Source organism: Lynx rufus, unplaced genomic scaffold (assembly GCF_022079265.1).
Source record: "Lynx rufus isolate CCGP_SWC_20201006 ecotype Redwood Valley unplaced genomic scaffold, mLynRuf1.p SCAF_4, whole genome shotgun sequence".
Classification (NCBI taxonomy): Eukaryota; Metazoa; Chordata; class Mammalia; order Carnivora; family Felidae; genus Lynx; species Lynx rufus.
This window is the reverse complement of record NW_025814856.1, coordinates 24695532-24723058: the sequence shown is the minus strand read 5'-3', so window position 1 is coordinate 24723058 and position 27527 is coordinate 24695532. Positions and strand designations below refer to the sequence as shown.

The window sequence follows — 27527 nt, the reverse complement described above, 5'->3', positions numbered from 1 at the left end:
TCCTGTCCTTGCTCCCCTCTCCTTTGTCCAGGTACCTCATCTCAGGCACCACTTCCTTAGAGGCAATCCATCTAATTTTAATTATCCCCCGGGCATGTAGTTGAGTAATGCCAGCGTTCCCCATGGAACATTTGTTTGTTGGTTCTATGACAGCTGGGACCGTGTCTGTTGTGTACAGTATCTGATTGTTCAACTGGTTCCCGCTTCTGGCATAATGCCTGATGTAGTGCAGGAATTCCATGGTACTTGTTGAATGAATGAATGAATGAATGAATGGTAAACAGGATATGGCCCATAGCCTTCTAGTCTAGTGCAGATCCAAACCAGGGCACTAGCTCCTGAAGGAGGTAAGAGTGCCCATTTCTCTAAGCTACTGTCTGGGTTCCAGCTGCCCCTAGGCCTGTCTGCATCAACTCCTGGTCTACTGCTTGCAATAGTAGCACTCCTCATAGCCATTTGCTTATTTCAAAAACCCACTGAGGACTTCATCCACATCATTCATTCCTGTGTGACCACTGAGAAAATTGACACTCAAAGGGTGGCTCAGTGAATTTAATTGCTCAAAGCTGTACAGTTACTAAAAGCCCATATTTTACTGAAAGCCCATATTTAACCCTGTTTTGTTACCACTTCCTGAACTCTACTTACCCCCAAAGTTAGCACCGGGTCCTCTAACAGCCAGTATTTGCACCTGCGCTGGGGCTTTTGCCCTAGAATGAAGTGCGCTCGCAGCGGCGCGGTCCAGGATTGTTCTGGCGTCTCCGATCTGGACCACGCGCGCCCCCTAGGGGTTACTGTGGACACTGGGCGCCTCGGTCCTCTTTTCCTCCTGGGGGGGAAAAATGGGAAGTGGCGGTGGAACCGTGAATTCTGTTTAGGGGCCGCAGCACGCACCGCCTCCGGCACTTTGGGGTTGCGGGTCCGCGGATTTCCGGGCGCGGGGTTCGGTCGTCTGCCCCAGGACTACCTCCAGTCCCCGTTTCGGGCCTCTGGGCACTCTTGGCGGAGCCAAGATCAGTTTGGGAAGACTGCGGGGCGTCAGAAGCAGTGTGAGGGAAGGAGGGAGGAGGAAGGCGACGAGGGAGTCAGATGAGTTTAGGACCTCCTCACTGAATCTCTGCTTCCCCATCTGTGAAGTGGACATCTACCTCCTGGGATCCAGGACTGCCCGTGGCCGGGCTAGCATCCCGGCAGCCTTAGAAGGCTAGGACAGAGGCTGGGGCTCTCAGGACCCTGCCAGTTCTCTGCATACTGCTCCCCTAAAGCCTTGGGAAACTTGCACCCAAGCCTGCTGGGAGCCTGGCTGGGAACACCCTTTACCTTTAATGTCTTGATTAGTATATAAAACATACTACTTGAGCATAATACCGAAAATAAATTTGAAGCTTGGCTCAGTGATTCTAACCACTGCTTATTAAAACTGTCTTTAGTTTTTCTCTGCTAAAAATGATTCCAGGATTCAACTTATTTCTATCATCACTTTACCCTTTCTTATGTTTCAGGGGATAATTTGACTCCTAACAAAATCCAGTCTTTATATTAAGGGTTTTTCTTATCTGGTTAGGTTTTAGGTAAATTGGGGAAATATATTTACATTTCACGAACAGCTTAAAGATGATTTAATCTGTTTAATCTCCAGTTTCATTCCAAACTGGAATGGAGGCAGCATCAGTTTCTTGCCCACTAATGTGGACCAGGCAGAGAGCCAGGCAGTGGAGGCAGGAGAGGTGGATCAGTCAGGGGTGGTGAGGGATGGCTGAAATTGTGACTGGGACACAGGCAATCTTGGCTGTGGTACATGAGCCCATATATTGTATTTGAGGAGGGCTTCATCCTCTGGTCACCTACGTACACAGCTGGGCTCCACTGTAGTCTGGAGGACGGTATGGTCCATGGAGGCCATGTAGAGGCCCAGCCCCCTTATTTTATCTCAGCTCTCAGTACAGAGATTCACTTCTTACAGTCTCACAAATACTCTGAAGGGTCCTGGGTAAAAAGAGGGGATGAAGGGGGCATCTGGGTGGCTCAGTCGGTTGAGCGTCCAACTCTTGATTTCTGCTCAGGTCATGATCTCACAGTTCACGGGTTGGAGCCCTGCATTGGGCTCAGCACTGACAGCTCCAGTGGGAGCCTGCTTGAGATTCTCTCTCTCTCCTGTCTCTGTGCCCCTCTCCTGTTCTCTCTCTCTTTAAATAAATAAACTTTAAAAAATTAAAAAAATAAAAAATAAAATGTTCTTTAAAAAAAGGGGGGGGGAATGAGAGGCAAGGAATCAATGGAGAAGACCAGAATGGGGAGGATGTTGCCAAATGACAATTTACTACCTTTATTTCCTGACCAAATTTGACCCTTTGATGTATGTGGTTCTCCCCTCCCCTACCACCCACCCCCTACCCCCAACTGGCGTATGGCCTCCCGAGAAGGTAAATAGGAGGGCCTCTCAATCCTTGGTCCTGAGGGATGTCATTCTAACAAGGTTTGGAATGGACATTTAGGCCTTTTCTTTCTTGTGTCCTCTGTACTCCTTTAGAAAAGTTGGAGCACTCTGCACTCTGCAGCATGTTTTCAGAGGCTGTCAGTTGCCAGGCTGGGCAGTGAGCTGGGAGGTGGTGTGTGTGTGTGTGTGTGTGTGTGTGTGTGTGTGTAGACTGGAAAGGGAGCGAGAGTGTTGCTCTGCCTTCCCTGTTTACTCAATCATATGGTGATGTGAGTAAAGACCAAGAAGAAACACTTTCCTCTCCCCAGCGCCCTCCTAAAGTCTCTCCCTTGGTCATAAGCTCCAAGTACTGCTGCCTTTCCTAGAGTCCAACCCTGGAACAAAGAAGAAATGCAAAGGGCCACTAAATACTTGGGAACATGGCCTCACTATGAATCAGAAAAGCAGTTAAGCTTGCAGTAGATATTGAGCAGTTTGGCAATTTTAAATGTGTATAATCCAGCAATTCTGATTCTAGGAATGTATCTTAAGAAAATAGGTGAATGGATGTATCGAGTTAAATATGTGAGGATATTTTTGAATCACTGATTATAAGACAAGTCCCTGAGCAGGTGATTGGTTAATAAATTATGAAGCTTATCTAGGCTGGAATGTCATACACATTAAGGAGCTTAAGGAGCAGGCAGCCTCATGGTTTCCATGGCGTTTCATTGACACCCATGTGGTCCTGGCCTTGTCTCAGCCCCTGGCGCTCCTGATATTCATGGCCAGACCTCTAAGATCCCCTGCTATAGGAGTTGGGAACGACCCAGAGAGAAGTACCAAGAGTGTCAGGGAGGTGGGCAGAGGTCTGGAAGGGAGCAGAGCACTGAACCAACAGTTCCCCCCAGAGAAGCAACATGCTGTGTGAGGTCTATTCAGAGAAGGCTACTTTGTAGGCAACCTTCTGTGGATCCTGGTTCTTCTGGTTGACCAAAGAAGTTGCGGTTCTTGCCCTCACTGGGTCTGGCTGAATACCTGAATATCCTGGCAGCGAGATAAAAAAGAAAACATTTCTGTCCAGTGGTGCACATGGACAGGAAGTCACAGCACCTGGGGCTTGTGGTGGACGCTGTTGTTTGGTGAACATGGTACCCATCCTCGCTTTCTCTGGCAACAATGCCAGTTTTTCTTTGCACAACCGTTGTTTTTCACTTCCAGCCTCTGGGGTTCAGATGAAGCTAGCTCTGCTCCCTGGTTCCAAAGTGGTCTTGTCAGAGCCAGTGCCCAGGACTTCTGCTAGCTGTACTGAGAAGAGTCTTCCTTCTCCACGGGGGTAGCATGCAAAGCTGGGGCCGCCTCTGTCTCCACAGGGAGTTTAAATACAAGGTATGGGCAGGGTGTGTGGAGCCATGAGGGAAACTGCAGGAACCCAGTGTTAGCAGCAACTGAGCTGTCACCACATTTAGGCCAGACAGACGAGGAGAAGAAGGGGATTATGGGCCCTAGAAGGAGAAAGTCAAGTAGAGGAGGATTCCTTGTTGGAAAGACAGAGGTGAGAGTTTGCTGGGACAAGAAGCCCAAGATGCAATTGAGTTAGCAGATCTACACTGCTGGAGCCAGGTGGTGAAGGCAGAGTGGGAAGAGATAATGTAGGGGAACAGGAGGTCAGTATGGATTTAATGGTAAATGGCCATTGAATAAATGCCACCCTGGAGGATTTTAAATCAGATGTCAGTGATCTGATTTCAGGTAGAGAGATGCATTATATACTGAGACAAAAGTGGAAGCAGGCAATTTAGCCCTTAGGAAGCAATTGTGGAGGAGGAGGTGGGGGCCTAGATGAGGGGTGGGGCAGTGGAGGAGAGTGAAGTGGTGGGATTCAGGTGCACAGACACAAGTGAAAGTGGGTAGGGGCTTGTGGTGAAAAGTCATATGACCTTGGCTTCTCCACTTCTCTGAGCCTCAGCTTCCTCTTCCAAACAGAGACACCACCTGTTTCACAATGTAAGTTTGACAAACGTAGTGACTAAGAGTATTGCTTTTGTCAGATTTGGATTTGAATCTCAGGTGGGTACCAGCTGGGTGTCCTTCTGCCAGTCAATGATAGACTGTAGCATTTATTGAGCCCTTGCTATGTGCTAACCAGTACAATCCTCCCCAAATTAGCATACTTTTGTTATTTCAGTTTGCAGGAACAGTAGCATGGAGAGAGCAAGTCTTTTGTTGGAGGCCCCAGCCAGGATTTTTCTAACCATCACATTGCCCTAACTTTACTGTGCCCTCCCAAAGTGAGATAACAATAGTGACACTTACCAGTGTGGTTGGAAGGATTCAAGAAGAAGCCTGGCATCTGTGCTGATTGTGTGGAGCCTATTTTGGATTCTCTGTCTCTCTGTCTCTCAAAAATAAATAAACATTAAAAACAAAAAAGAGGCCTGGCAAATAGGCGCTGGTTAAATTATTACTAGAACCATTATTATTACATTCTTTGTATTTTTCCGAGTTTTTGCTGGGCGCAGGCGTCACTTGGACAAATCCTTTGGATTAAAAAACAGACCTGTCAGGTGAAGGGAAAAAAACTGCAGCTGCGGGCTTCTGGGTGGAGGCTCGGGGTGTGGCCGTAGGGGGCGTGGACTACAGAGTGGGGTGGGGCCAAAGGGAGGGCTGGGCTAGAGGGGCGGGGCCAGGACGCGAAAGTGGAGGCTGGGGGCGGGGCCCTGAGGGAAGGGGCAGGATTCGAGAGGGCGGCGCATGCTCGTTGATGCGGCCAGCTCCGCCGCCGCCGCCGGCGCCACCGCCCACTTGGGGCTGGCCAGAGGCAGGCAGCCGGGGTGCAGAGTAGGTAGGGCTGGACAAGCGCACGGCCATGGCCCCGTGGCTGCAGCTCTGCTCCGTCTTCTTCACGGTCAACGCTTGCCTTAACGGCTCGCAGCTGGCCGTGGCCGCGGGCGGCTCCAGCAGAGCGCGGGGCGCCGACACCTGCGGCTGGAGGGTAAGGAGAAACTTCTCGCCGTCCCCAAAAGCGCGGCGGGCGCGGTGCGCACAGGTGCTCGCGGGCAGCTGAGCCGGTGCAGACGTGCCTGCCCTTCGCAGAGTCAGCGGCAGGGCTGGGATCCCCGCTGCTCCCGCCCTTCTTTCCCTCCCGGGGTGCACGTCCGCCAGCCCCGGCCCGGATGAAAGGGGCCGCCCGACCCCCGGCTTTGTGTTGCTAATGAGGCGCGGTCACTGGCTGGGGTCCGGCTCCCAGAGGGCGGGTGAGAAGGGCGTCCCGCGGCGGGCGGGAGAAGGGCGCCCCACCCTTTGTTCCCGGACCGGTACTTCCTTCGCCCCGGGTCTGGGATCCTCCGAGCTGTCCGAACTGGGGGCGCTTTGGACCCGGAGTGGGGGTCTTCCCGCGGACCTCCGGTTCACAACTTTGCAAAGGCCCAGGACTGCCAGAGAAGGGACCCAGAGCGCAGGGGAGGGATGCGCCCCCTCTCGTGGCCGCATTGTTCCTTCTAGGCTGTGCAGTCTTACCCCACTTTCACCCCAGCCCCGACTCCTGACTTGCTGGGAAATTTTGCTCGTCGTCCTTCGTCTAGAGAATGGTCTCACGGATGACCTACACCCCCTCTCCCCGTCCCCAGCTTGACCTGCGGATATTTTTCTAGACCAGAGGGAGGCATGAGTTTATCACCTCGGTCAGGAGCCCCAGAGGAGACTGGAGAGGTGCACAGATTTCGCCTTGTGCTTGGAGACTTCCCCCAGTAACCGACCACTTTGATGCTGTCCCGGTGGCGGGCGTGGGGTGGTAGGCTGTGTGCGCGGGGATGCTGAGTTCCCATGTCCCCACCAGGGTTTCTGGGTTTGGGCGGCGCCAGAACAGGGAGAGTGCATCTGTCTGCCCCTCACCTCCCACTGAAGCCAGGGTGGCCCGGCGTCAGGGCACTCAAGGCCTTCAGACATGTGGAGAGGACATAGGCAGCCACGAACATGACCTTGTCTGTGCTTCGGGGCTCCAGTTTCTTCACTTGGAAAATGGGAATAGATGGAGATTTCCTAGTTATCCCAGCACTGTTTCTCTGAGAGATGGGTCATTTACTTAGAACAACGTTGTGCCACCTCTTCTGGGATGTTCTGAATGGCCTCAGAGCAGTCCAGGCCTAGCACCTGGCACCCTTTTAGGATCTTAGGCTATTGCTTTCAGCTCTTTTGCCCCACATTCAGAGAAACGCAGTGCAGAAAACCAAGTATGAGGCAGCAGATGGGATATCTTCAAACCCAATAGCTTCGCTATAGACAGCTATAATACACCCTTCCACCACATCATAGTGAATATAGCCTTCCTTTTTGGGTAAAACATCACCTTTTCGTACTCTGTCCCACTTTAGTAAAATATCACTATTATTATATTTTAAGATACCGAGTTTTTCCCAGTATGTAGATAAAAAAGTTTTTCTTAAGGCTGTCTCATATTGACTTACTGATCCTGATAAACTTAAATTTTTTTTAAAGTTTATTTATTTATTTTGAGAGAGAGTGTGTGAATGGGGTAAGGGCAGAGAGAGAAGGAGAGAGATTTCCCAGCAGGCTCCACAAGGACACAGTGCAGAGCCTGATGCTGGGCTCGAACTCAACTGTGAGATCATGACCTGAGCCAAAATCAAGAGTCGGATGCTTATCCGACTGAGCCCCCAGGTGCCCAAGATCCTGCTAAACTTTTTGGGTCTAAACAGGTATTTTGGCTTTTGAAGAACTGTAGGAGCATCACATGCATTTTATTCTGAGTTTTCATATGACAGCACAGGTGGATCAGTCCTAATTGCTGTGTTTCTGCATTGGTCTAGGTGGCTTTATGTGTCAGTGCACAAAGCTTGTGAAGTCTTAATGCCTTGGATATAATAGTGACCTAAAAGAGCCAGGCTGGCGGTTTTGTTCTCTCTGCCTGTGGGAATGTGTTTGTCTCCTAACTGTGCATTCTCCACAAGTTAATAGTGGCCCCTGGTCCAGCAGGCTTACACTCAGGCTGGCCTCTTTTCTCCCACCACAATTCCTAGTTGGGAGTGACCTTCTCAACAGCTTTTACTTTGGTCCCACTAATCCTCTCCTTGGGTCATTTTCATTCCTTCTTGAATGAGCATGGAAGTCTCTGGACCATCTCTCAGATTCTACACTCTTTCCAACCTGATACATGGCTGCTTCCCTCCTGGACTTGCCTTTTGGTACATCTGATGGAGCCACCAGCTCTCCCCAACCCCCCTTGCCTACCTGTCTTGCAAGCCCACCTTTCCAGCCTGCTCCCTAACTTTTGTGCCAGCGTAAAGCTGCTGAAGCATACTTTCTCTGCTCCTAGGATGCCTTCCCCCTGGCCAAAGACTCAGCTCAGGTGATGCCACCGCAGGGAAGCCCTCCCTAAATGCCACTCCCCTTGGTTTGCTTTCTCATGCAGGTCCTTGCACTTTGGTTCCCACCAGACTACCATTTCAATATTTGTTCACATCTGTGTCTTAGGATGGTTTTCCTTAACTACATACTTCATCTTAGTGGCCTCAAAGCCTGGAGCCCTGTAAGTCTTGGCTGAGCCCAATTAGACTCTGCAGCCTTCCTGTTAAATCCTGCATTAAGTGATATATTTTAGGAAGTGGATTGGAGAGATGAGAGCACTGAGCCCCAGTGTCCTCTCCTTAGCACGCTTTTGCACATGCTGTTCCTGTCTGTGTTCCTTTTCTTTACCCCTCAGCGTCCCTTCTCTGCTCGAGCAGCACTTCCTGCAGGAAGCCTTCCCTGCCCCCACCTCCCTGCATCAGTTCTTCCAGAAGTTGCTCTGTCAGAGGACTGGCCAGTGAATACTGGTGAACAGTGACTTGGGCATTCGATTCATGTCTGAGTCCCCTACCAGATAGTGGTGTTTAGCCCGTAGATGTTGGTCTCAGTTATGAGGTTGCTTACAGTCTAGTTGGGGCCATGCAGACATACAAGAAGGGTCGATTGTGTGTGAGGCAACCAGGAGACAGTTTCCTGTGGGTCTAGGTCACATGGAACCTGAGAAGGGGACACCAGGGTGGAAAAATGAGCCCTGAAGGAGGGGCAGGATCTGGGTGCTGCCGAGGAACTGAGCAAATGACCCCCTTGATCTCCATGGAGCATTTGTTCCACGAACTCTTGCCCCTGCAGGAATGTGTATTTTCCCAGGACTTGCAAGGTAGACCGCAGCCAGCTAACCCACAGGAGCTCTGCTAACACACCTCTCTGAGGAGCCGGCCTGGTTTAAGTGGTCAGATTTCACAACCTCCCCATTATTAGTGGGACAATTAAGGGGCTGATACCATCTTGAACACAGCTCAGTGTTTTAGAAATGAGTTGTGGGCACACTTCCTCAACTGCTTAAAAAAAAAATCTCTTAGGGCCCTTGCCAGGTAAACTATTGGAGTAATAAATAGTTTTCCCAAAGAAGTAACAATTTCTAAAACTTCCTGAGGGGCTAGCATCCTCATTTACACTGGACCTTAACTCTTGTTTCTTGATAGTGGAATGATTGTGTTTGTGATGGGTAACTTTATGTCAATCAGTTGCTTTGAGGTCCCCCCCCCTCCCCTGTCTTGCTGGTTGTTTGAAAAGCATTTATGGAACAAAGAATTAGGCATCAGCTTCCACAGGTTTTTATTTAGTGGCATTTTCTGCAGTGGAGAAGGAGGGAACAAGAATGCCTTCCTGGCTAGGTGAGGTACATCTTCTCTGGTCTTTTATCTCTGAAACAAATGTCTAGCCTGCAAAAAGCCTGCTCCTTCAGGAATTCAGGAAGCCAGAATGCTGGCATCGTCTTTACAATGAAGTGCAAGTTTCCCATTTAAGGCAAATAACTTCATTTCGAAAGGTAGGAAGGAATAGGGTGGTACTTGGAAAAGAAGTTCCAGCTGGTTAAAATTTAGGTCCTGATAAAAGTCCAATCCAAGAACTCTCCTTGGCTGTGGGCCCAGGCATGTTTATTTGATTCTGAATTGGATGCGTTTTCATTCACTTGCAGCTCATGGCTCCCCAGCCTGCATCTGGTCGGCCTGTCTTGCGGCCATGTCTTCCATGTTGTACATGCTCTTGTGTCTCTTACAGAATTCTTCGTTAAAAATGACTCAGCCCTGGTTGACACATTTTTCAGAGAGACGTTTTTATAAGAACTGCAATGCTTCCCTCCGGCTTGTCTTGCCATGTTAATTGGGAATTCTGTCAGCCCAAATCCACCTTTCTTGAACCGCCCTCCCTTGTCTCCCCTCCCCCATCCATCCCTTCGACCCCCAAGAGCCCCTGCAGTGCCTGGGGCATTGTGCTAGTTATTAACAAGGGGATACAGCTGGGTGGATGAGAACAGCAAGTAAGTACCGGCTGTGGACCCTTTCCCGCTGAACACAATTTCTCAAAGTGAAGTCCGGGAGCTTCCACTGTCAGGATTGCCTTGGGAGCTTGTTAAAAGGCAGATTCAAAGATAATGCCTCCAGAATGGGAGTGAGATGGGGGTTCAGTTCTTCTGATGCACTCTCAATGATGAGAGCCATTGCTTTCAGAAGACCAGGCTTCCCCAGGCCAGATGAGGGAGAGAGAAGCCACATTCTAAACATTTAAAATCAGTTTGACTTTAAAGTACTTCTCTGGACTTAGAGAGGAAGTGGAGACTGTCAGAGCCCCCGACCAGTGAGAAGGGTCAGGCTGGTTAAGGGGATCCTGGGGAGGCAGCTGGGCAGGTCACCCTGGTTTGGATGGGTGCCTTTAGCCTGGGGTTGAAGGGGAGGTCACGAGTGAAGGGGACCCTGACTTCCATGGGTTCCTCCCCAGAACAGCTGGGCTTGTCTGGAAAACAGTCTTAGGAAAGAGTAGGGTAGGATCCAAATCGTATTCTCTGCAGTTCAAACCTTACAGCGTCCCTACAAAGGAAAGAACTGCTAATGCTTTCCTAAGTCTTTATTTTAAGTTGAGTATTTTTCATGCTTCATTTGGCCTAAAATGTGTGTGTGTGTGTGTTTAAGCTTTTAGACCCTCTTTTCCCCTTATTGGTCCCTGAGCTTTTCACACACCATGCCCAGCAGATGTCTGCTGCTGCTGGGGCCACCCCATCAGCAATTGATTGTACCTTTTCGTTTCTTACTGCCTTTACCTCTGATGGATGAGTTTTTAGGCTTCAGGAAGCTCGCCCCCACCCCCAACTCCTCAGTTTATAAGAGTATGGGCGGAGAGGCAAGGGCTCAGGTACCCCTAGAAGCTTGACAGGCTGGGGTGGAGGACAGTGCCCTCGCAGGAGACCTCTCTCCTGCACCCTGCCCTGGTAGCTGAGACCTTTTCTGTTTCACGTCTCCCCCAGATTTGGAGGTTCCCCTGCCCCTCAGCAAGCTCAGGGGGCCTGTCTGTGCTGGTGCCACGGGCCCCATCTCCCAGCAGCCTGACTTGCTCGTCCTGTGGGAGGCAATGTCCTTCTGGGCAGTGTTTGTCTTGGCTGCTGGGACATTCTGAATGGTCCTGACACACGATTAGGTGACTGATGGCCCCACAACACATTGTCTCCTCCAGGGCCCCGGGGCCTTTGAAGCTCTTCCCTGTGGGAAGTAAAGAGACTATTTGCTCTATTAAAATGCCTTGGTATTTCCTCTGTTTAACCACAGGCCACTTCCTCTCTGCCACTCTAAACCCGGCAGGGCCACCGGCTGATTGAAAAGACACAAACCCAGGAGTGAGCACATCCTATTGAAACAGATAGTCTTACTGCAGATTAAAGTGGGGGCACATCTCTAAGAAGAAACCAAACCCAAGGGGGAAATGCTAGAGAAGCTCCTTATCTTGCTGGAAATGTAGCTTGTTGACACAATTCGCACTTCAAGTTCTGAGTACAGAATGGGGTACTTTTTGGTTTGTTTGTTTGTTTTTAAGAAGAGAAGCCAAAATTGTAACCAAATCAAAGAGTTTTTATCTAGTGTGGCAGGTTACAGGCATACAGTCAAGTGGATTTCTCGTTGTGTGAGTTGGAAACTCTTCATTATCTGGGAAGAGCATGATGTCTTCATAGAAAACCATGCCAGGCTTATTCTCTACTTGCAGATTCTGTCTGCTGGTTTCATGTGCTCAGAAGTCAAAGTAAGAAGTTTGTAGCTGAATAAAACCAAAAAAGCCTCTGGAGAGACTGTCCCTCAACCTTTCCCAAGCAGTTTCTTGAGAAAGTTTAATAACACCAGGCGTGAAACTAAAAATTACCTAAGTAACAAAGGCAGAAGATTTAAACCCTGTCTATACCCTGTCTTTGTGAGGGGCCTAACTAAGGAATAACTAGCTAGTTTCTAATGGAGACTATTATTTTAACATTTGCAACTCCATTGTTCAAAGCATCTGTGATAAAAACGGCTTCTCTTTTCTTTGGTTCCTTGTTTGGAAATGTTGGGGGAAGGTGGATGTAGCTAATTAAGGCTACAACATTTAAAGGGGGGACTTAATAGGTACCAGCTGTCCTCAACAAATCACTGGGTGGATGACAAAATAAAGATGTGATGTGAACACACATGTAATTCTCTTCTAAAACGGAAGTTGGCCTATAAATTGTCTGATTTAATAGCATGAATGGAAACTAACTCCATTAAAAAACTACTGTGTGCTTTTAAGAAGCATTTATTTTATAGTAAACCTAACGGTAAAATGTCTTATTTGCATAAGGCTGGTACCTTAAGAGTTGAAAGGGCAGTAGACTGCAAGTATTGGAAATTTTATAAATTGTAATTTTACTGTATGTTCCTTCATTCCAAACCTGAACTAATAGACATTAATCATGAGGCTTTTTTAATTAAAATTACTACATTGTAGGAAAGCTTGCTTGAACTTATCAGAGATGTCCTACAAAACTGAAGCAACAACTTTGAAAGGGAATGGAAATTGATAGCATTAATTAAATGTTTGAGTGGCTATTTACATTTCACACATTAAATGAACACTTCAAATGAATCCTTTTGCAATTGCAAGGGATTAGGCTTTAAATATAACCTTTTTTAGATTTAAAAAGTACTTCATTCCCTTAAAAACTAGGAGTTTTTCCAAGTGTTCTCATTTGTCAGTTTTTTTTTCATTTCTCAGTTTTGTAGATTCCGCCCCCCCCCGCCCCCCAGTGAATGGTCACCCTTTAAAAAATGCTGGCTGTGGCCCCAGACTTCTGTTCTGAGATGGGGATAGAGGGAAGGTTTCCATGGAACGAAGAAGTACATTTTCCTGAGACAGGCCATATGGTTTAAAAACCCTTTCTCTGTGATTTTATTCTGTCCAGGTGATTTCTGGTTTTTCCTCTCCTGAAATGCCCCCCCAATCCCCCCCGCCTTTCATCAGAGGAAAATGCAATGCAATCCAGACCAATGCAGGAGCGTTCAGCCCTAGCAAGTGTGGTCCCTGCTAAGTGACAGTTTATCTCTGCCTTCCTCTCAAGGTCGCTCTGGCTAGGACACAAGCATTCACATGGTTAGGAGTTATTGTAACTGCTCAATATCTGAAGTTCAAGAAGACTTACATGGAGTGAGGAGGCAAGTCAGGGTTTTTTTGAGCAGCTACTCTGTGTCAAGTCTCAGTGTGGTTCTGTAGTTACTTATGTTTTCCAGGGAAAGGACAAAGATGGTAGGACCAGGTCAGGTCCCCCTGTCTGCAGTGGCTCCCCACCCAGCTGAGGCTGCAAGAAAAAGGGATTGGGGCCTAGAGACGGGGAAGTGCAGGAAGGATTCCAAGGTACAGGGAACTCTCTGCACCTCCCCACTCCTCCCAGAGAAACATGAACCACAGTTTCTGCTGCTTCTCATCCTAGAACATTCCAGCTTATGCAGTTGCCAGTGTGAGAAGCTGGGTAATGATGTGCCAGTGCCCGAGGCACTGCTTGGCACCCACCTTTGGAAATCTGGCTTTTTAGTCCATGTAACTCTGATCTCTTGCTCTGCCTCAGTTTCCCCTGCTTTGGAAGAGGCTCACCTTTCTGAGGCTTCTCCACACTGTGTTTTCCTCCTTCAGCCTCCCCATGTGAACATCACCTGTGCCAGAAAGCATGCATTTAGTAAAGTCAGACCCACCCCATCATGCCTCCAGATTTAGTAAGAATGCATCCAGCCTTTTGCAGTGATGCATTGAAGAAAAAGTGGAAACTTGATTTGTTTATGAAGAAGAAGCTTCATTTGGATGGTTCATAGGAGGCTTAGAAGAAGGGATTGGATGGCCAAAGGAGGCAGGCCCTGTCTGTGAGTGCATCCAGGAGGTGGGGGGATCCTTTGAAAGGAAAGTGTGGCTGAAAGAAAGAAGTGGCAAAGCTGGGGGATGGGGTGGGGACAGGATTATGTGGTGCCTTGAATTTTGCCTGTGTGCACCTGTCAAGAATGATGAGGCTTGGCAGGTTTCTCCAGCAGATGAGTGGTTTGGTAAGAGTGACCCTCAGTGACCATTTCTTTATTCAGTGAGTATTTGGTGTTTTCTATGAACTGCAACTGGTTTCTGGAACATAGAGACAAGTAGAACAACAATACCAACCTGACCACCCTGTTTAAAATAGCAACCTGCCCTCTTTTCCTTACTTTGCTTTTCTCCACAGAACTTTTCACAATGAGACACACATGGTGTTTTCTGTCTGTGTCCCCCACCTCGGGGTCGGCTGCGTGAGGGCTGGGCCCGTATCTGTTTTGTTCCGTGCTGCAGCAGGAGATCAGTGGCCGGCACATCGTAGGTTTCTCCTGCTTGTTCCTTGAATGACCAAGTGCTCTTCAGGAAATTAAAATCAGCCAGGAGAGGGATGGTGGCACAAGCGGATGATCTCAGGCAGTCTCTCTGACCAGGTGGCACAGAAAGCGAGCGATTGTCATACAGATTTCCTCGGAAGTTCTGTAGTTTCTTTTCCTCAACATTAGTGCATCATGTGGCATTAGGTGCTGAGAGTTAGCATAAAATATGCTCCACTTATTCATATCATGGATTATTGGCACCATGTGCCCATCCTGGCCAATTGCTGGGCTGCCGGATGACTGAGGTGGCGATCGGGCCGGTATTGGATGGGGATCCCACTTTGTAAAGTGTTGGTTGCCTCCAGAGAGGATGTTTGGACCGCACAATTTACACTGCACTGTGGATTAAAAAAAAAAAAAATGTAAAAAGTTACCACTCAGTGCTAACGACGCATCCTGGTTTTGGACTTTATGAAATGACGTGGGAGTGTTTCTCACTCCCAGGCAGCAGCCCCCAGCTGGTATGAAAACCCTGTCTTTTTAACAGAGGTACAGGTCTCTTTCTGTTTCATCCCCTCTGGTTGTGAACACGTTTCATTTTCTGAAGTCACCAGACGGTCCATCCAGAATCAAAGATGCTCTTTGCCTTCTTTCCAGGGCTGTGGGTTTGCCGGCCAGCTGTGGTAATGAGTTTTTGCTCTGCTTTGATTTTCATGGCTTGCCTCCCTGTGGGAGGAACTAGATATTTCTGATCTTACCTCTGCTCATATTCAGATCCAGCCAAGCAGTCAGTGACTTCCCGGGCTTTTTTGTGGGAGACTGTGGGAAAGGTCCTGGTTGGCTGGCTATGAATTAATGAAATCCTTAGAAGGCTTCACTAAAGATAGCTCCTGTGGCTTAAAAAAATAGCATTGCCTTTTTAATTTGAGAAAGAGGTCATGGAGTTTTACTGAAATTAAGCAGAGAAAATGTAACATCTGGTTGTGCTGCCCCAAGGCTGCTTTGGGGCGGCGGGAGGGAGCTGTGCTTTGGTTCCCAGTGTCTGACTCGCCCAAGGTGACAGTCACCCAGGTCCCTCATAAGGCTGCCTCTCTCATTGTTCTGCCTGGGTTTTGAAGTCCTTAGCAGACAGAAATTCTACCCCCACATCTTTTCACTTGAGCACATTTCCCATTTACTGAGCTTTCTCCCTTTTTACTCAAAGGGTCACACTTTTTTTTTTTTTTAAGTGCATAGTTTTGGAGTTGGTCAAGACGAGTGTAATTATTGCTTTTATCTCATTAAAGAAAGATGAGGGTGGATAATGGGAGAGACTTTGGACGGAAAGTGGGGGGTTTTAAAGAGCTGTTCTAAGAAGTTTTTAAATTAGTAGGCTTTCTGACATGAGCAGAAAGAGAATGATAAATTGCAGGAGAGTTTTAGGGAAAGGCATAAAACAGATTTTAAAGGACCTATGACTTTTTTAAAAGTAGAAACATGAACGTCTTGAATGTCTTAAATGTCTGCTGTGTGCACATCTCCACCCCCCTTGCCCAGTGAAGTGACTAATAAGTCATGTTATGTTTTTAAATTTTTATCTTTATTCTGGATCTATGCTGTGTGACGACTTTATGTAATTTTCCTATAAAAAACATTAGTAATATTTTGGGCATATATTTTCTGAAACTAAACAGGAAGATTAAATTGTTGCTGTGTAGGTGGGCCAGTCACTGGTGCCTGGGCTTCTCTTTACTTTCCCTCCTGTATTTTGAATTCTGAAAATTTTCAAGCCTATAGAAAGTTTGAAAGCATGGTAAAATGAACACCTATTTCCCCTTTGTCTAGACTCACTAGTTCCTTGCCACACGTCCCTCAGTTGTCTTACATAGAGTCCTTCATGATTTCTTTCTGAATCACATTCCAGATTCAGACAAGGATCATTCATTGCTTTTACATAGACACAGACATCCTGTCTCCTTTAATTGAGGACAGTCCTTTCACCTATTTCTTTGGTCCTTTGTAACACACACATTCTGAAGGGTCAGGGTTACTTGTGGTGTAGACAGTCCCAGTTAGATTTCTGATTGTTTCCTCACGATTAGGGTCAAGTTAAATATTTTGGCAAGATCCCTGTAAAGGTGATATGGGGACGTTGATATGTTACATATCAATAGGTTACAAATATGGGTGGAGTTGCAGCGATGAGCAAACTTTGGTTTTTCTACTTGAAATTGTTGCCCACAGAGACCTTTCCAATGGTTTAACGCAGTTCAGCCTTGTATTGTCTTTTTTAAAAAAGCGATGCCGGGGCACCTGGGTGGCTCAGTCGGTGAAGCGGCTGGCTTCAACTCAGGTCATGATCTCCTGGTTCCTGAGTTCGAGCCCCGCATTGGGCTCTATGCTGACAGCTCAGAGCCTGGAGCCTGCTTCAAATTCTGTGTGTGTGTGTGTGTGTGTGTGTGTGTGTGTGTGTGTGTGTGTGTCTCTCTCTCTCTGCCCCTCCCCACTGGCTCGTTCTCTGTTTCTCAAAAAAGATGAATAAACTTAAAAAAAATTTAAAAAACAATAAAAAGCTGGTGCTTTACATTAAGGCTTCCCTTTTACTTTGCTGAGAGTCCAAAATGCAGGGTGTCATGTAATCTCTTTGCTTAAAGACTATTTGAAATCAACTGTGCTCTCAGGAGTGTGGTGTCTGGAGAATGTTTAAGGCTTTTGCTATTCACACAGGCTTGTTGCAAACAGTTGTAGATATCGCCCTCAGCGACTGGGAACTGAGTTCCTATTAAAACCTCTATTTGGCTCAGGCAGGTTTACGGTTGAATGCATCCTCACACCAAAATTCAGCCATTACTTTCCTTTGTGCTAAGAAAACATTGAACTTTATTTCCAGTAAAGGTCACTTCACTCAAAACATGTCCTCAAAGTCAGTTTCCAGCCCTTTGGTTCTGTGATTGCCTAGTGTCTAAATTATTTTATTAGAGTCCCTCACAGACCGTTACATTAGTTTAACATGAATTACTATCTTCTCCCTAATTACATGGCTTTTCTTTCTTTTCTTTGTCCTTACCCCAGATGTCAGGGCGTGTAAAGTAAAAGAGGTGTAAAGTTAATATTGATTATTTTTCAAAGTAAGTTAAAACGTCAGAAGGTGACCAGTTGTTATTCTTACAGGGTACCAGGAAAGCGGCAGAGACAAACCCTCCATCTTTTATTCATAAGTCCGGGGAGACGGGGAGGGCGCAGGCGGGCCTGTGTGCCCGGCGTTTGTTCAGCTTTCAGGACCGGGCCTCCTCCCCTGCTGGCCGTGAAATGTCATGCCGAGTTGTAATAGTGGGACATTCAGCATGCAGAGAATGGGCCGCAGAGGTTCAACTTTGCTTTTCATTTTCTTTTCTGGCACCAGGTCCCTAGTCCCCTCCTTGGCCTGACAGTAAAAGGCCAGAAAGCAGCAGTCTGGAGGCTGGCAGGGATGTGGTGCAGCCCAGCCCAGGGCCGGCTCCTGTATTGGAATGCGCTGGACACAAAGGCCCGGCCAGGGTGTGCCTCAGGAGGGGGTGGCGGTTTGCCTTTGCTGAGGCTAGTGGGCTGTGGTCACAGGGGAGAGCGTTCTTGTTTCCATGGCTGTGCTGCCTCTGGTTTCGGTGGGAGAGGGGGTGCAGAGTGCTTCTGATTTTCAGAAATCACTCGGGGCTCACCATTTCTGTGCAGAGGGAGGCACTGGGGCAGAGAGCTGAGGCCGCGAGACTCCGAGGGCTCAGACCCGTACTTTGGATAAAGAGAAATCAGGCAGCATTTGCTAATAAGCAGGCCTAGAATTTGATTTAGAGCAATAGTTCTCAATTGGGGGTGATTTGGAGAATCCCTGGAGACATTTTGGTTGTCACAATGGGGAAGAGGTTTGCTACTGGCTTTTTGTGGGTAGGGGCCAGGGATGCTGGCCAAACACCCTGAAATGCACAGGCCGGCCCTCCCCAGTAAAAACTTACCCAGCCCAAGGTGTCAGTAGTGCTGAGGTTGACAGACCCTGATTTAGGGGTCCCATTTTAGCATTTGAATTTCTCAGCTCACTTAGCCTTATAACACTTTTCAACTTCCTTTCTATTTCACAGAAGCTGCTGGTTCTATAAATCTGCATTCAGGATGAATTTCTATTAAACTCTCCAAGACATATGATTTAACTATTGTGGTGCTCCTGGAAAGATATGCCCTGAATGCAACTACTATTAAATGCAAAAGACGATTTTTTTTTTTGCCATAATTTGATCAAAGTAGCATAACCTGTGCCTCTGTTTTTGTTACTCACTGATGGTCTGTGGATAACATTACATTTTTTCAGCATGAAACCCAACACTTCAAATCCCTAAAGCAGTCTCAAATTTATGGTTAATAAAAGCATTTATTGTACTGGATGTCATCTGTTATATCACTCTGGGGCTAGAAACTGGCAAGCAGTGGACAGGAAATATTTTCATTTCAAATCGCTTCAATCTTATGGTCTAGGGGCAAAAGTGTCTGATTTCAGGAAAGCCACGGTGAATAGCATAGTAATGAATGCATTTTTAGTTGATTAAGCAGGCATTCTCTCCCTTTCAAACAGTCTTCTCTCTTTGGCTTGGTGGGGCTAAATAAACATGCGATGTTAAATGATAGCATTTCTTGTGTTGGCCATGCTTTTCCTTTGATCATCTTAAACTTTTCAAAGTGTTTTCCAGGAATCCTCAGCAGAGCTGAGGCAAGCTGGACAGAGTGGCTACACTCAAGTGTTGACCCTCTTTGTAATAATTGTTTACTTTCTGAGCAGAGGACGTTTTCTGGGATGATGTTGACTCTTCCGAATTCCCCTTTAAAAATGGAATTTGGCACCTAGCCCTTGGGATCATGAATTTAGGAGGAGAAAGCAGTTTGACTTTTTTTTTTTTTAATTTTCTATGGCTGCAATTTTATTGTAATTTGCGTCCTGATCCCCCACATCCATCAGATAAATAGTCAAAGTAAGGAGAGTTCCATCCAAAGGTAGCCCTGTGTGGTGATGATGTATCCAGGACAGGGTACCTTTTGTCATGGCTGCTCAGTGCCTTTGAACATATTATCTGAATCATCGCTTCCCAGAGAACCTTGGAGGTAGGCAATTATTTCTGATGTGGTTCCTTTTTTTTTCCAGATGAGGATTCCATGGCACAAAGAGCCAGGAAGGGATTAGGATGGCAGGCCACGTGACTCGGAAAGGCCTCTCTCTGCCAGAAACCAGAGTCACAGGGTTCTTACCCTGCCCGTGCCCCCAGCAGCCTAGCTCACCCTGCCTTCCGATCACCCAGCCTGCGATGGATGTCTGCCATGTGCAGCAGAGCAGCTAATGGGGGTGGGAAGAGAGCAAGTCTAGATACCAGAGAGCTCTCTGCAGATAATTAAATTAAACTAGGATTCGGAGTTTACCCCAGAAGTTCCCAAACCTGGCTGAATATCAGAATCACCTAAGGAACATTTTGGGAGGGGGGGAGGGGGGGAAATCCCAGACCTGCTTAAGTGAGAGTTTCAGGAGAAGGCCAAGAATCTGAGGTTTTTTTTTAGGAAGCTGCCAGATCCGTGGTTGCCAGGGTTTTTGGGGTGGATGCAGGATTTGACTACAAAGGGGCTGTCCAAGGGAATTTTGGGGGGTATGATGGAACTGTTTGGTATGCTGAGTGTGGTGGTGGATACACAAATGTAAACATTGATAAATGTGTAAACTCATGGAAATGTTCATCTTACTAGGTCTAAAAACACAACAACAACAACAACAAAAAACTGCTCAGGGGTGCCTGGGTGGCTCAGTTGGTTAAGCCTGCTATACTCTTGAGTTCTGCTCAGGTCATGATCTCGTGGTTTGTGGCATTGAGCCCTGCATCCGGCTCTGTGCTAACGGCGTGGAACCTGCTTGGAATTCTCTCTCTCTCTCTCTCTCTCTCTCTCTCTCTCTCTCTCTCTCTGCCCCTCCCCTGCCCACACGTGCATTCTCTCTCTCTCTCTCTCTCTCTCTCTCTCTCACTCTCTCAAAATAAATAAATAAATAAATATGCTTTAAAAAATGGGGGTGCCTGGGTAGCTCAGTCAGTTGTCTGACTCTTGATCTCAGCTCAGGTCATGATCTCACGGTTGGTGAGATTGGGCATCGGGCTCTGCACTGACAGCATGGAAACTGCTCTTGCTCTCTTTCTCTCTCTGTCTCTAAATAAATGCTAAAAAAAAAAACCCCAAAACCTGCCCAGGTGAAACTGAGCTGTCACCTTGGTGTCAGATGAGGTGACAGATGGTGCCTGGTGACAGCTAGGAAAAGTTGTCCACCTGTGAGAGAATGACACCTGGAACTGCAGAGGCAGGTGGGTGAGTGCTGAAACCTCTTAGCTCAGTGCTGTCTAGTAGAACTTGCTGTGGTGATGGACATGTTTTTTTCTCTGCACTATGCAGTTCAGTAACTATTAATCACTTGTGGCTATTGAGCACTTGAAATGTGGCTAGTGTAACTGAAGAACTGAATTTTAAATTTTACTCAAATTACATTTAAATAGCTACACATGGCTAGAGGCTACCATGTTGGACAGCTTGCCCTTGGAGGCGGACGTTGCCATACTGGGGGCGGGGCGGGGGGGGGGGGAGGCTTTGGCTTGGGGCCAGGTGCACACGGAGCCCAGTGATTCTTTATGTTTGAGGGACAATAGTTAAGTCATTCTAAGTAGAGAGCGAGACAGGAACATGGACAGGATGTGTAGGTTGATAAGGACAGGGAAAAAGGAACCTTGGAATGAAGACTGATGCGGGATCTGCCCAGGCAGAGGACATGCTTGCTGAGCAGAGGAAAATGATTTTCTTTCCCTAGTGCAGATCAGATAGCACGGACTTTGGCCCACTTTCTTGTCCATCTTAAAAGATGCAGCAGTTAGTTTGGATGCTCTTTAATTGTGCTGCTGTTCGCCTGACGTGATCAGTTATTCAGGAAGCCATTGGAGGGTCCAAAGGAGTGATGTGCAGACAGTGTCAGGGAATGTCTGTGGCCTGGCTGGGGATGTGCTGGGCCCACCTGGCAAACTAGAGAGAGTGTAATGAAGAACCATGTGGGCCTATCCTGCTCCTCTTCGGGGAATGAGATCCTATAAAAATTGCATTTGGGGCATAAACCTCCATATTGGCTTATGTTCAGACACTTTTTTTTTTAATGTTTATTTATTTTTGAGAGAGAGCATGAGAAGGGGAGGGGCACAGAGGGGGACAGAAGATCTGAAGCAGGCTCTGCACTGACGGCAGAGAACCTGATGTGGGGCTTGAACTCACAAATTGTGAGATCATGACCTTTCTCAAAGCCGGATACTCAAGTGGCTAAGCCACCCAGGTGTCCCCATTCAGACACTCTTAAACTTCTCTCTTCCAGCCCCCATGGAGTTATGTTATCTTAAATAGCATTAAATTTTCAAATGTGTTATAAAAGAGTGAGATTCTGAGAGTGTGGCCTCTGATGAGTGCAAACCAAATGGTAACAAATAATGTTCCATTTGCAAACGTATTTGGTCTTAAATAAATTTACTAAATGGCTAACAAAAATTTCATGAGGTCTAGGCTTAGGAGGTTTGGTTAATCTGATTTAAAAATAAGAATGCCTAGCATGTCAACTATACTTCAATAAGAAAGTAAAAATAGGGGCACCTCGGTGGCTCGGTCAGTTAAGTATCTGACTCTTGATTTTGGCCCAGGTCATGATCTCATGATTGTGGGATCGAGCCCGATGTTGGGCTCAACACTAGGCATAGAGCCTGATTAAGATTCTCTCCCTCTGTTCCTCTCCCCTGCTTGTACTTTCTCTCTCTCTCTCTCTCTCTTTCTAAAATAAAAAAAGAAAATAAATGCCTAAACGAGGGAGAGGTTTAAAATTAGTGGAGCTATTCCTTTATTTTTATATAAAAACTTTACTTCTTTGGATCCAGAAGAGAAGGACATTCTGAATCATAGGATCTTGAGGCAGGGTTTCCTTGTGTTACCTTTACAAATCAGTAACTTCAATCTAGTGGGGGGAAAAAAACAGGGCTTAATGAACATTAAATGTGGTCTTCCACTCTTGAACACACAAATGCATCTTGCTGCAGCGTTATGAGAACTGAATTTATTTTTTATGGTTATTTTTTACTTTACTTATAATTTACTTAAATTTGTTTTGTTTTTTTTTTTAACTTTGTTTTTGTTTTTAGTTTCAGGTGTAAAATTTAGTGATTCAACACTTCACACAACACCCGGTGCTCATCACAAGTGCCCTCCTTAATCCCTATCACCTATTTCACCCATCCCCCACCCATCTCCCCTCTGGTAACCATCAGTTCTCTATAGTTAAGAGTCTGTTTCTTGGTTTACTTTCTCTCTCCCTTTTTTCCCAATGATCATTTGTTTTGTTTCTTAAATTCCACAGGTGAGTGAAATCATATGGTATTTGTCTTTCTCAGATGACTTATTTTGCTTAGCATAATACCCTCCACTAACTCCATCTACTTTGCTGTAAATGGCAAGGTTTCATTCCTTTTTATGGCTGAGTAGTATGCCATTATATATATACACACATATACATTCATCTTCTTTATCCTTTCATCAGTTGATGGACACTTGGGCTGTTTCCATAATTTGGCTATTGTTGATAATGCTGCCATAAACATCAGGGTGCATGTATCCCTTCAAGTTAGGTAAATTTGTTTTCTGAAGACATTTCCATGTATTGATATAGTTCACAGACATGTCACTGCCACTGGCCATGTAATACTTTCATGTTGTGTGCTGGACCTTTGCTGGCCCTTTAGCCCCATTGATGAAGCATTTGTGCCATTTCCAAAATTTTGCCATTATCAAGCTGCTTGAACGTGGTCATGCAGTCTGGTTTCCTGCCTGCCCCCTTTGCAATTTTGGTTAGTTCGCTTGGCATATGTCCCCCATGGGGAAAGTTTTGTAGGTCTTACTGCATGCTTGTTTGCCAGCTTGTCCTGTATAATGACAAAGAATTGTGTTTGGGAAGAGGGAAGATTTGGTTTTCAAATCCCATCTCTGCCATTTGCTGTCATTTATGACCTTGGGCAATTTTCTTCATTTGTAGAATGGGTTAACAGTTTATCCCCCACATTGTTTTGAGACTTAATAAGATGCTGTCTTTAAAACATTTCACTTTGCACCGAGCCCCATAGCAAGTGCTTAGTCATTGGTTGGCAGTCTGTTATCAGAGGAATAAGTGTGCTCATTTTTCACATCCTGGAAAATATGGACATTTATAATCCTCATTTACTCATTGTTATTTTGGGTGTACCTTATACTTGTTTTATTATGCATTTATTAGAGAAGGCCTAAATCTTTCCACCTGATGATTTACCTTCTGAGTAAGTTTTGTTGCTTTTAAGTCTGGTAGTTTTAAGATTTCTAAAAAAATGTGTATTTTAGAGAGAGAGTGTGAGTGGGGGAGGGGCAGAGAGAGAGGGGGATAGAGAATTTGAAGCAGGTTCTGGGCTGACAGCAGAGACCCCGATGTAGGGTTTGAACTCCTAAACCATGAGATCATGATCTGAGCTGAAACCAGATGCTTAGTTGACTGAGCCACCAAGGTGCCCCTAAGTCTGGTAGTTTTAAAGTGAGGTGTGGATGAGATGTTGCTTAGTAGAGAATATTAAGGGAAGATGTTTAAGTGAACATGAGGGTTTTTTTTTTAAGTTTATTTATTTTGAGAGAGAGAAGGAGATAGCAAGTGGGGGAGGAGCAGAGAGAGATGGGGACAGGGGATCCGAAGCTGGCTCTATGCTGACAGAAGAGAGCCCGATGTGGGGCTCAAACTCACAAACTGTGATATCATGACCTGAGCTGAAGTTGACACTTAACCGACTGAGCGTCAGGCACCCCTACCTGTGTGTGTATCTATGTGTGTGTGTGTGTGTGTGTGTGTGTGTGTGTGTGTGTGTGTATGTATTTAAAGTTTATTTATCTTGAGTGAGAGAGAGTCTGCACAAGTGGGGGAGGGGCAGAGAGAGAGACAGAGAGAGAATCACAAGCAGGCTCCACACAGTCAGTACAGAGCCTGTGTGGGGCTAGATCCCATACGCTGAGATCATGACCTGAGCTGAAATCAAGAATTGGACACTTAACCGACTGAGCCACCCAGGCACCCCAACTAACTGGAATTTAAACAGAAAAGAAATAGAGACCAAAAAAAAAAAAATTCTTACACAGAAGACTTTATTTTTTACAGTGTGTGCCCTGTCAGCTGCAGTGGGCATTGTTGTTGTGCCTGTGTTGTTTACCGGGAGGTGCCCAGGGTATCCCTCTGCTTCATCTTTAGCATTTCCTGTGCACTTTCCAGTTTGTTCACATGGCCAGAGGCCCCTTTGCATCACTCGTTTTTTAACATTGCACTACTGTTAATGATTGATTTCAGCCCATTTAGTCTTCTGGGCCAGGAGCTTTTAGGGCCTAATCAATCACTGAATCCATAAACAAGGGCACTGCCTCAGATTCCCCATGAGCTCCGAATTACATTGGGGTGTTGACAGAACCAGAGGCCTGGACCACTCTGTCAGCAACTGTCAGGGGAGGAGAGGATCCAGGGTATGTGCTGGGTGGTAGCGGGGGCAGGGCAAAGGCAGCCACAGATAAAATTGATCAGAGAAAAGAAATTGTTTGGCAGATAATCTGCATGTGAGTAATTGCAGAGCTGAGAGATTACTTCATTTTTTGTTTCTCTTGCACCCCCATTTGTACCAGGCTGTCTTACTAAGAACACTAAAGAGGTTAGGAATTTAAAAAAAAATTTTGTTTAACTTTTATTCATTTTTGAGAGACAGAGCATGAATGGGGGAGAGGCAGAGAGAGAGGGAGACACAGAATCCTGTCAGGACAGAGCCCGACTCAGGGCTCGAACTCATGAGCTGTGAGATCATGACCTGGGCCAAAGTCAGATACTTAACCGACTGAGCCACTCAGGCACCCCAAAGAGGTTAGGAATTGTGACACACAGACACCCTAGCTCCTCACCCAGGGATTGCTGTCCCCCGGGATTCCTTTGGGGCCCGGGAGCTGTCATCCTGAGTGATCACCACCTACCCAGGTTGAAGTGGTGTTGCTTTAGTGGGTCCCAGGTGATGGTCCTTGGATACACTAAGAGCATTTCTGGAAGAGCTAATGTAAAGCAACCCCTTCCTTTCCACAAAGGCGAGTCTGGGCCACCCTCAACAGACCAAGCAGGGGACCCGGACTTACAATTCATGGGTGGGTAGAGAGAGAGAAGATAAAAGCAGAGATGTGCTTGAAGAAAATAGGTAGTAGGGACTACAGGGCGGTTTTAAACCAGAGGCTCCACGTGCAGCAGGTTGCAGAGCAAATAGTGTCTTAATCCCCTGTGGGAAGGCCTGAGATCGCACAGTCCCTGCAGCTTGTACCTCCAGGTGTTCTCACCCAAAGGCAGCTTGGTTGTGAACACCTCCCCTGAACCTTTGCCAACACCCCCTGAATGGTGGTCCCTTTCCTGAGGCCTTTGGTGCTCCACCAGAAGAACGGTGGGCACAGTGGCTATTCCCTTATGCTTGCGAGATCATTTGAGGGTCTCCCCGGTGTCACCAGCTGGTCATTCACTGAGTGTATTTGTGTGCTCCTGTGGCTGGGGCCAGACTGCTGAGGTGAGGCTGATGGGGCGAGGGAGGAGGTGGCCTCCTTGGGGTTCGCTCTTTGTGGGGCTCTTCCCCTTGTGCTGCCTTGGGCTGGTCGAAGCTGCAACCTTTGCAGAGAGCTTGTGGCTGGGTGAAAGCATCTTGAAATGGGCTTCATGTCCCGATTGAAAAGGAGATAAATGACATAGACTGTTTCTCCTGTTCTGGTGTACCTCCCGCCTCTGTACGTACAGAAATATTTAACTCCAAATAAGTGTCTGGGAATGTAACCCTGTTCTAATTTGGAAAGGTGATGCTGGCTACTTCTGAAAGGCGCCCCTTCACCTTCATACAGGTGATGTATGAATAAGGGCTAGATTATGCTACTGAGTGCAGATATTCAGCTTACACACGTTAAGGCTTTTGGCTAAAGGGGTTTATGTGGGGGCGGCATTTTGGGGAATGCATGAGGCCTGGAGGGTCGTCATGACCTGCCAGGTCCCCACGTAAGCGCAGCCTTGAGTCCCCAGCCTCCTTCATGTAGGGTTCCCGGCAGCCTCAGGGATGAAGACTGTTCACCCGGAACGTGTTCTTCTGACTCCTGGGGGGGACAGTAGGAGGGCACCCCCAGGGTTGCCTCTCTGGTGGGGTCACCACTGTCACCCTGAGGGGACTGATGAGGGTGACTTGGCCTTTGTCAGGAGTGCCGAGGAACAGCGGAGATCAGGTGCTTGGTACTGAGACAGTTCCATGCCTTTGCAAACAGAACACTTCAAAAAGGATGCCGCCTCCGCCCCTGGCCCAGTGAAAGGTGGCGGAAGGAAGCGGTGGCTGACAGCTGAGTTAAACAAACTTGAAGGTAGGTCACATTTCTGACATACCATTTTCCTCAGCCCGTACCAGCAGCTGCCCTCTACTTTGAAAGGGGGCTTAGCTGCTCATATAAACTTTGGTTCGTGATAATGTAAACTATTATTAGGATTATCTTTTTATTCACAATATGTGCCTGACTCTCTGTCTCCCTTATTTATGCTCTTTTTGAAACACTCCTTTACCTTCAGGACCCAGAGCCAGCATCAACGGCTGTGAGAACGAAGCAGCACTTAACAACAGACTTAGATCTCTCTGTGGTTACAAAGGACTCTGGGAATGAGTCACTGGGCTGAGGAAGTTTCAAATCTCAGCAGAGCTTCCAGGTTAAAACTGGGATGTGATGTTGACAAAACATTTCAGTTAAGAAAGTTTTTGTTGTTGTTGTTGGCTTTTTTTTGTTTGTTTGTTTTGTTTTGGTGAAACTTTGTCCCAAGGGTTATTGTTTTATGTTTTAATACAAAAGTACTTGATTCTCATTTGAGGATCCTTGGCTTTCAGAGTCTCTGTCCCATTTCATCACCTGGTGGAACCACTTGCCACTCAGGGCATTCTGGAGGTTTGCACAGGTCCAGAGGCTCATGCTGCCACCAGCCAGTCCCTGCCTGCCTGCAACTTTGCGGGAGACCACAGTGGTCCTTAGGTGCTCCCGTGTGGTTTGTCCATGGGCAGGGGCAGGGGCAGGTTAGGGTACGAGCCAAGAAAAACTAATAGCCCTTTCAATTTTTAATAAAATGTCTCTCCCACCCTTTGTTTCTCCCTTCACTCTTCCCTGAAAGAACAGACTAACTTTTTAGGCACATCTGGACACTTTTTGTAAAGCTCTTACCCTGAATTCCCAGAAGGAATGTATTGGCTCCCATTTTTCTAAGCAAAAACTGAAATGACTCCTTTGTTTATAAGTACTGTGCTTGCATATTTTAATAAAACTGTAAAGAAAGA

The 27527-nt window shown here is 46.9% G+C and overlaps 1 protein-coding gene and 1 long non-coding RNA gene across 4 annotated transcripts in view; one reads left to right on the top strand and one right to left on the bottom strand.

The window, feature by feature from the left end:
• The window catches only part of LOC124524443 (uncharacterized), a 47087-nt gene extending 42074 nt beyond the window's left edge, over positions 1–5013 (bottom strand). For all 3 annotated transcript variants that reach the window (XR_006965235.1, XR_006965234.1, XR_006965233.1), the window contains exons 1-2: positions 4733–5013; positions 649–829 (exon numbers count right to left, since the gene is read on the bottom strand). This is a non-coding gene — a long non-coding RNA (uncharacterized LOC124524443). The remainder of the gene's footprint in view (positions 1–648; positions 830–4732) is intronic.
• A 220-nt stretch (positions 5014–5233) lies between these two features.
• IL17RD (interleukin 17 receptor D) overlaps positions 5234–27527 on the top strand; it is a 67222-nt gene continuing 44928 nt past the window's right edge. Inside the window, exon 1 of the mRNA XM_047096018.1 lies at positions 5234–5411. Within this exon, the coding sequence (XP_046951974.1) occupies positions 5286–5411 (126 nt within the window). The 5' untranslated portion in view covers positions 5234–5285. The remainder of the gene's footprint in view (positions 5412–27527) is intronic.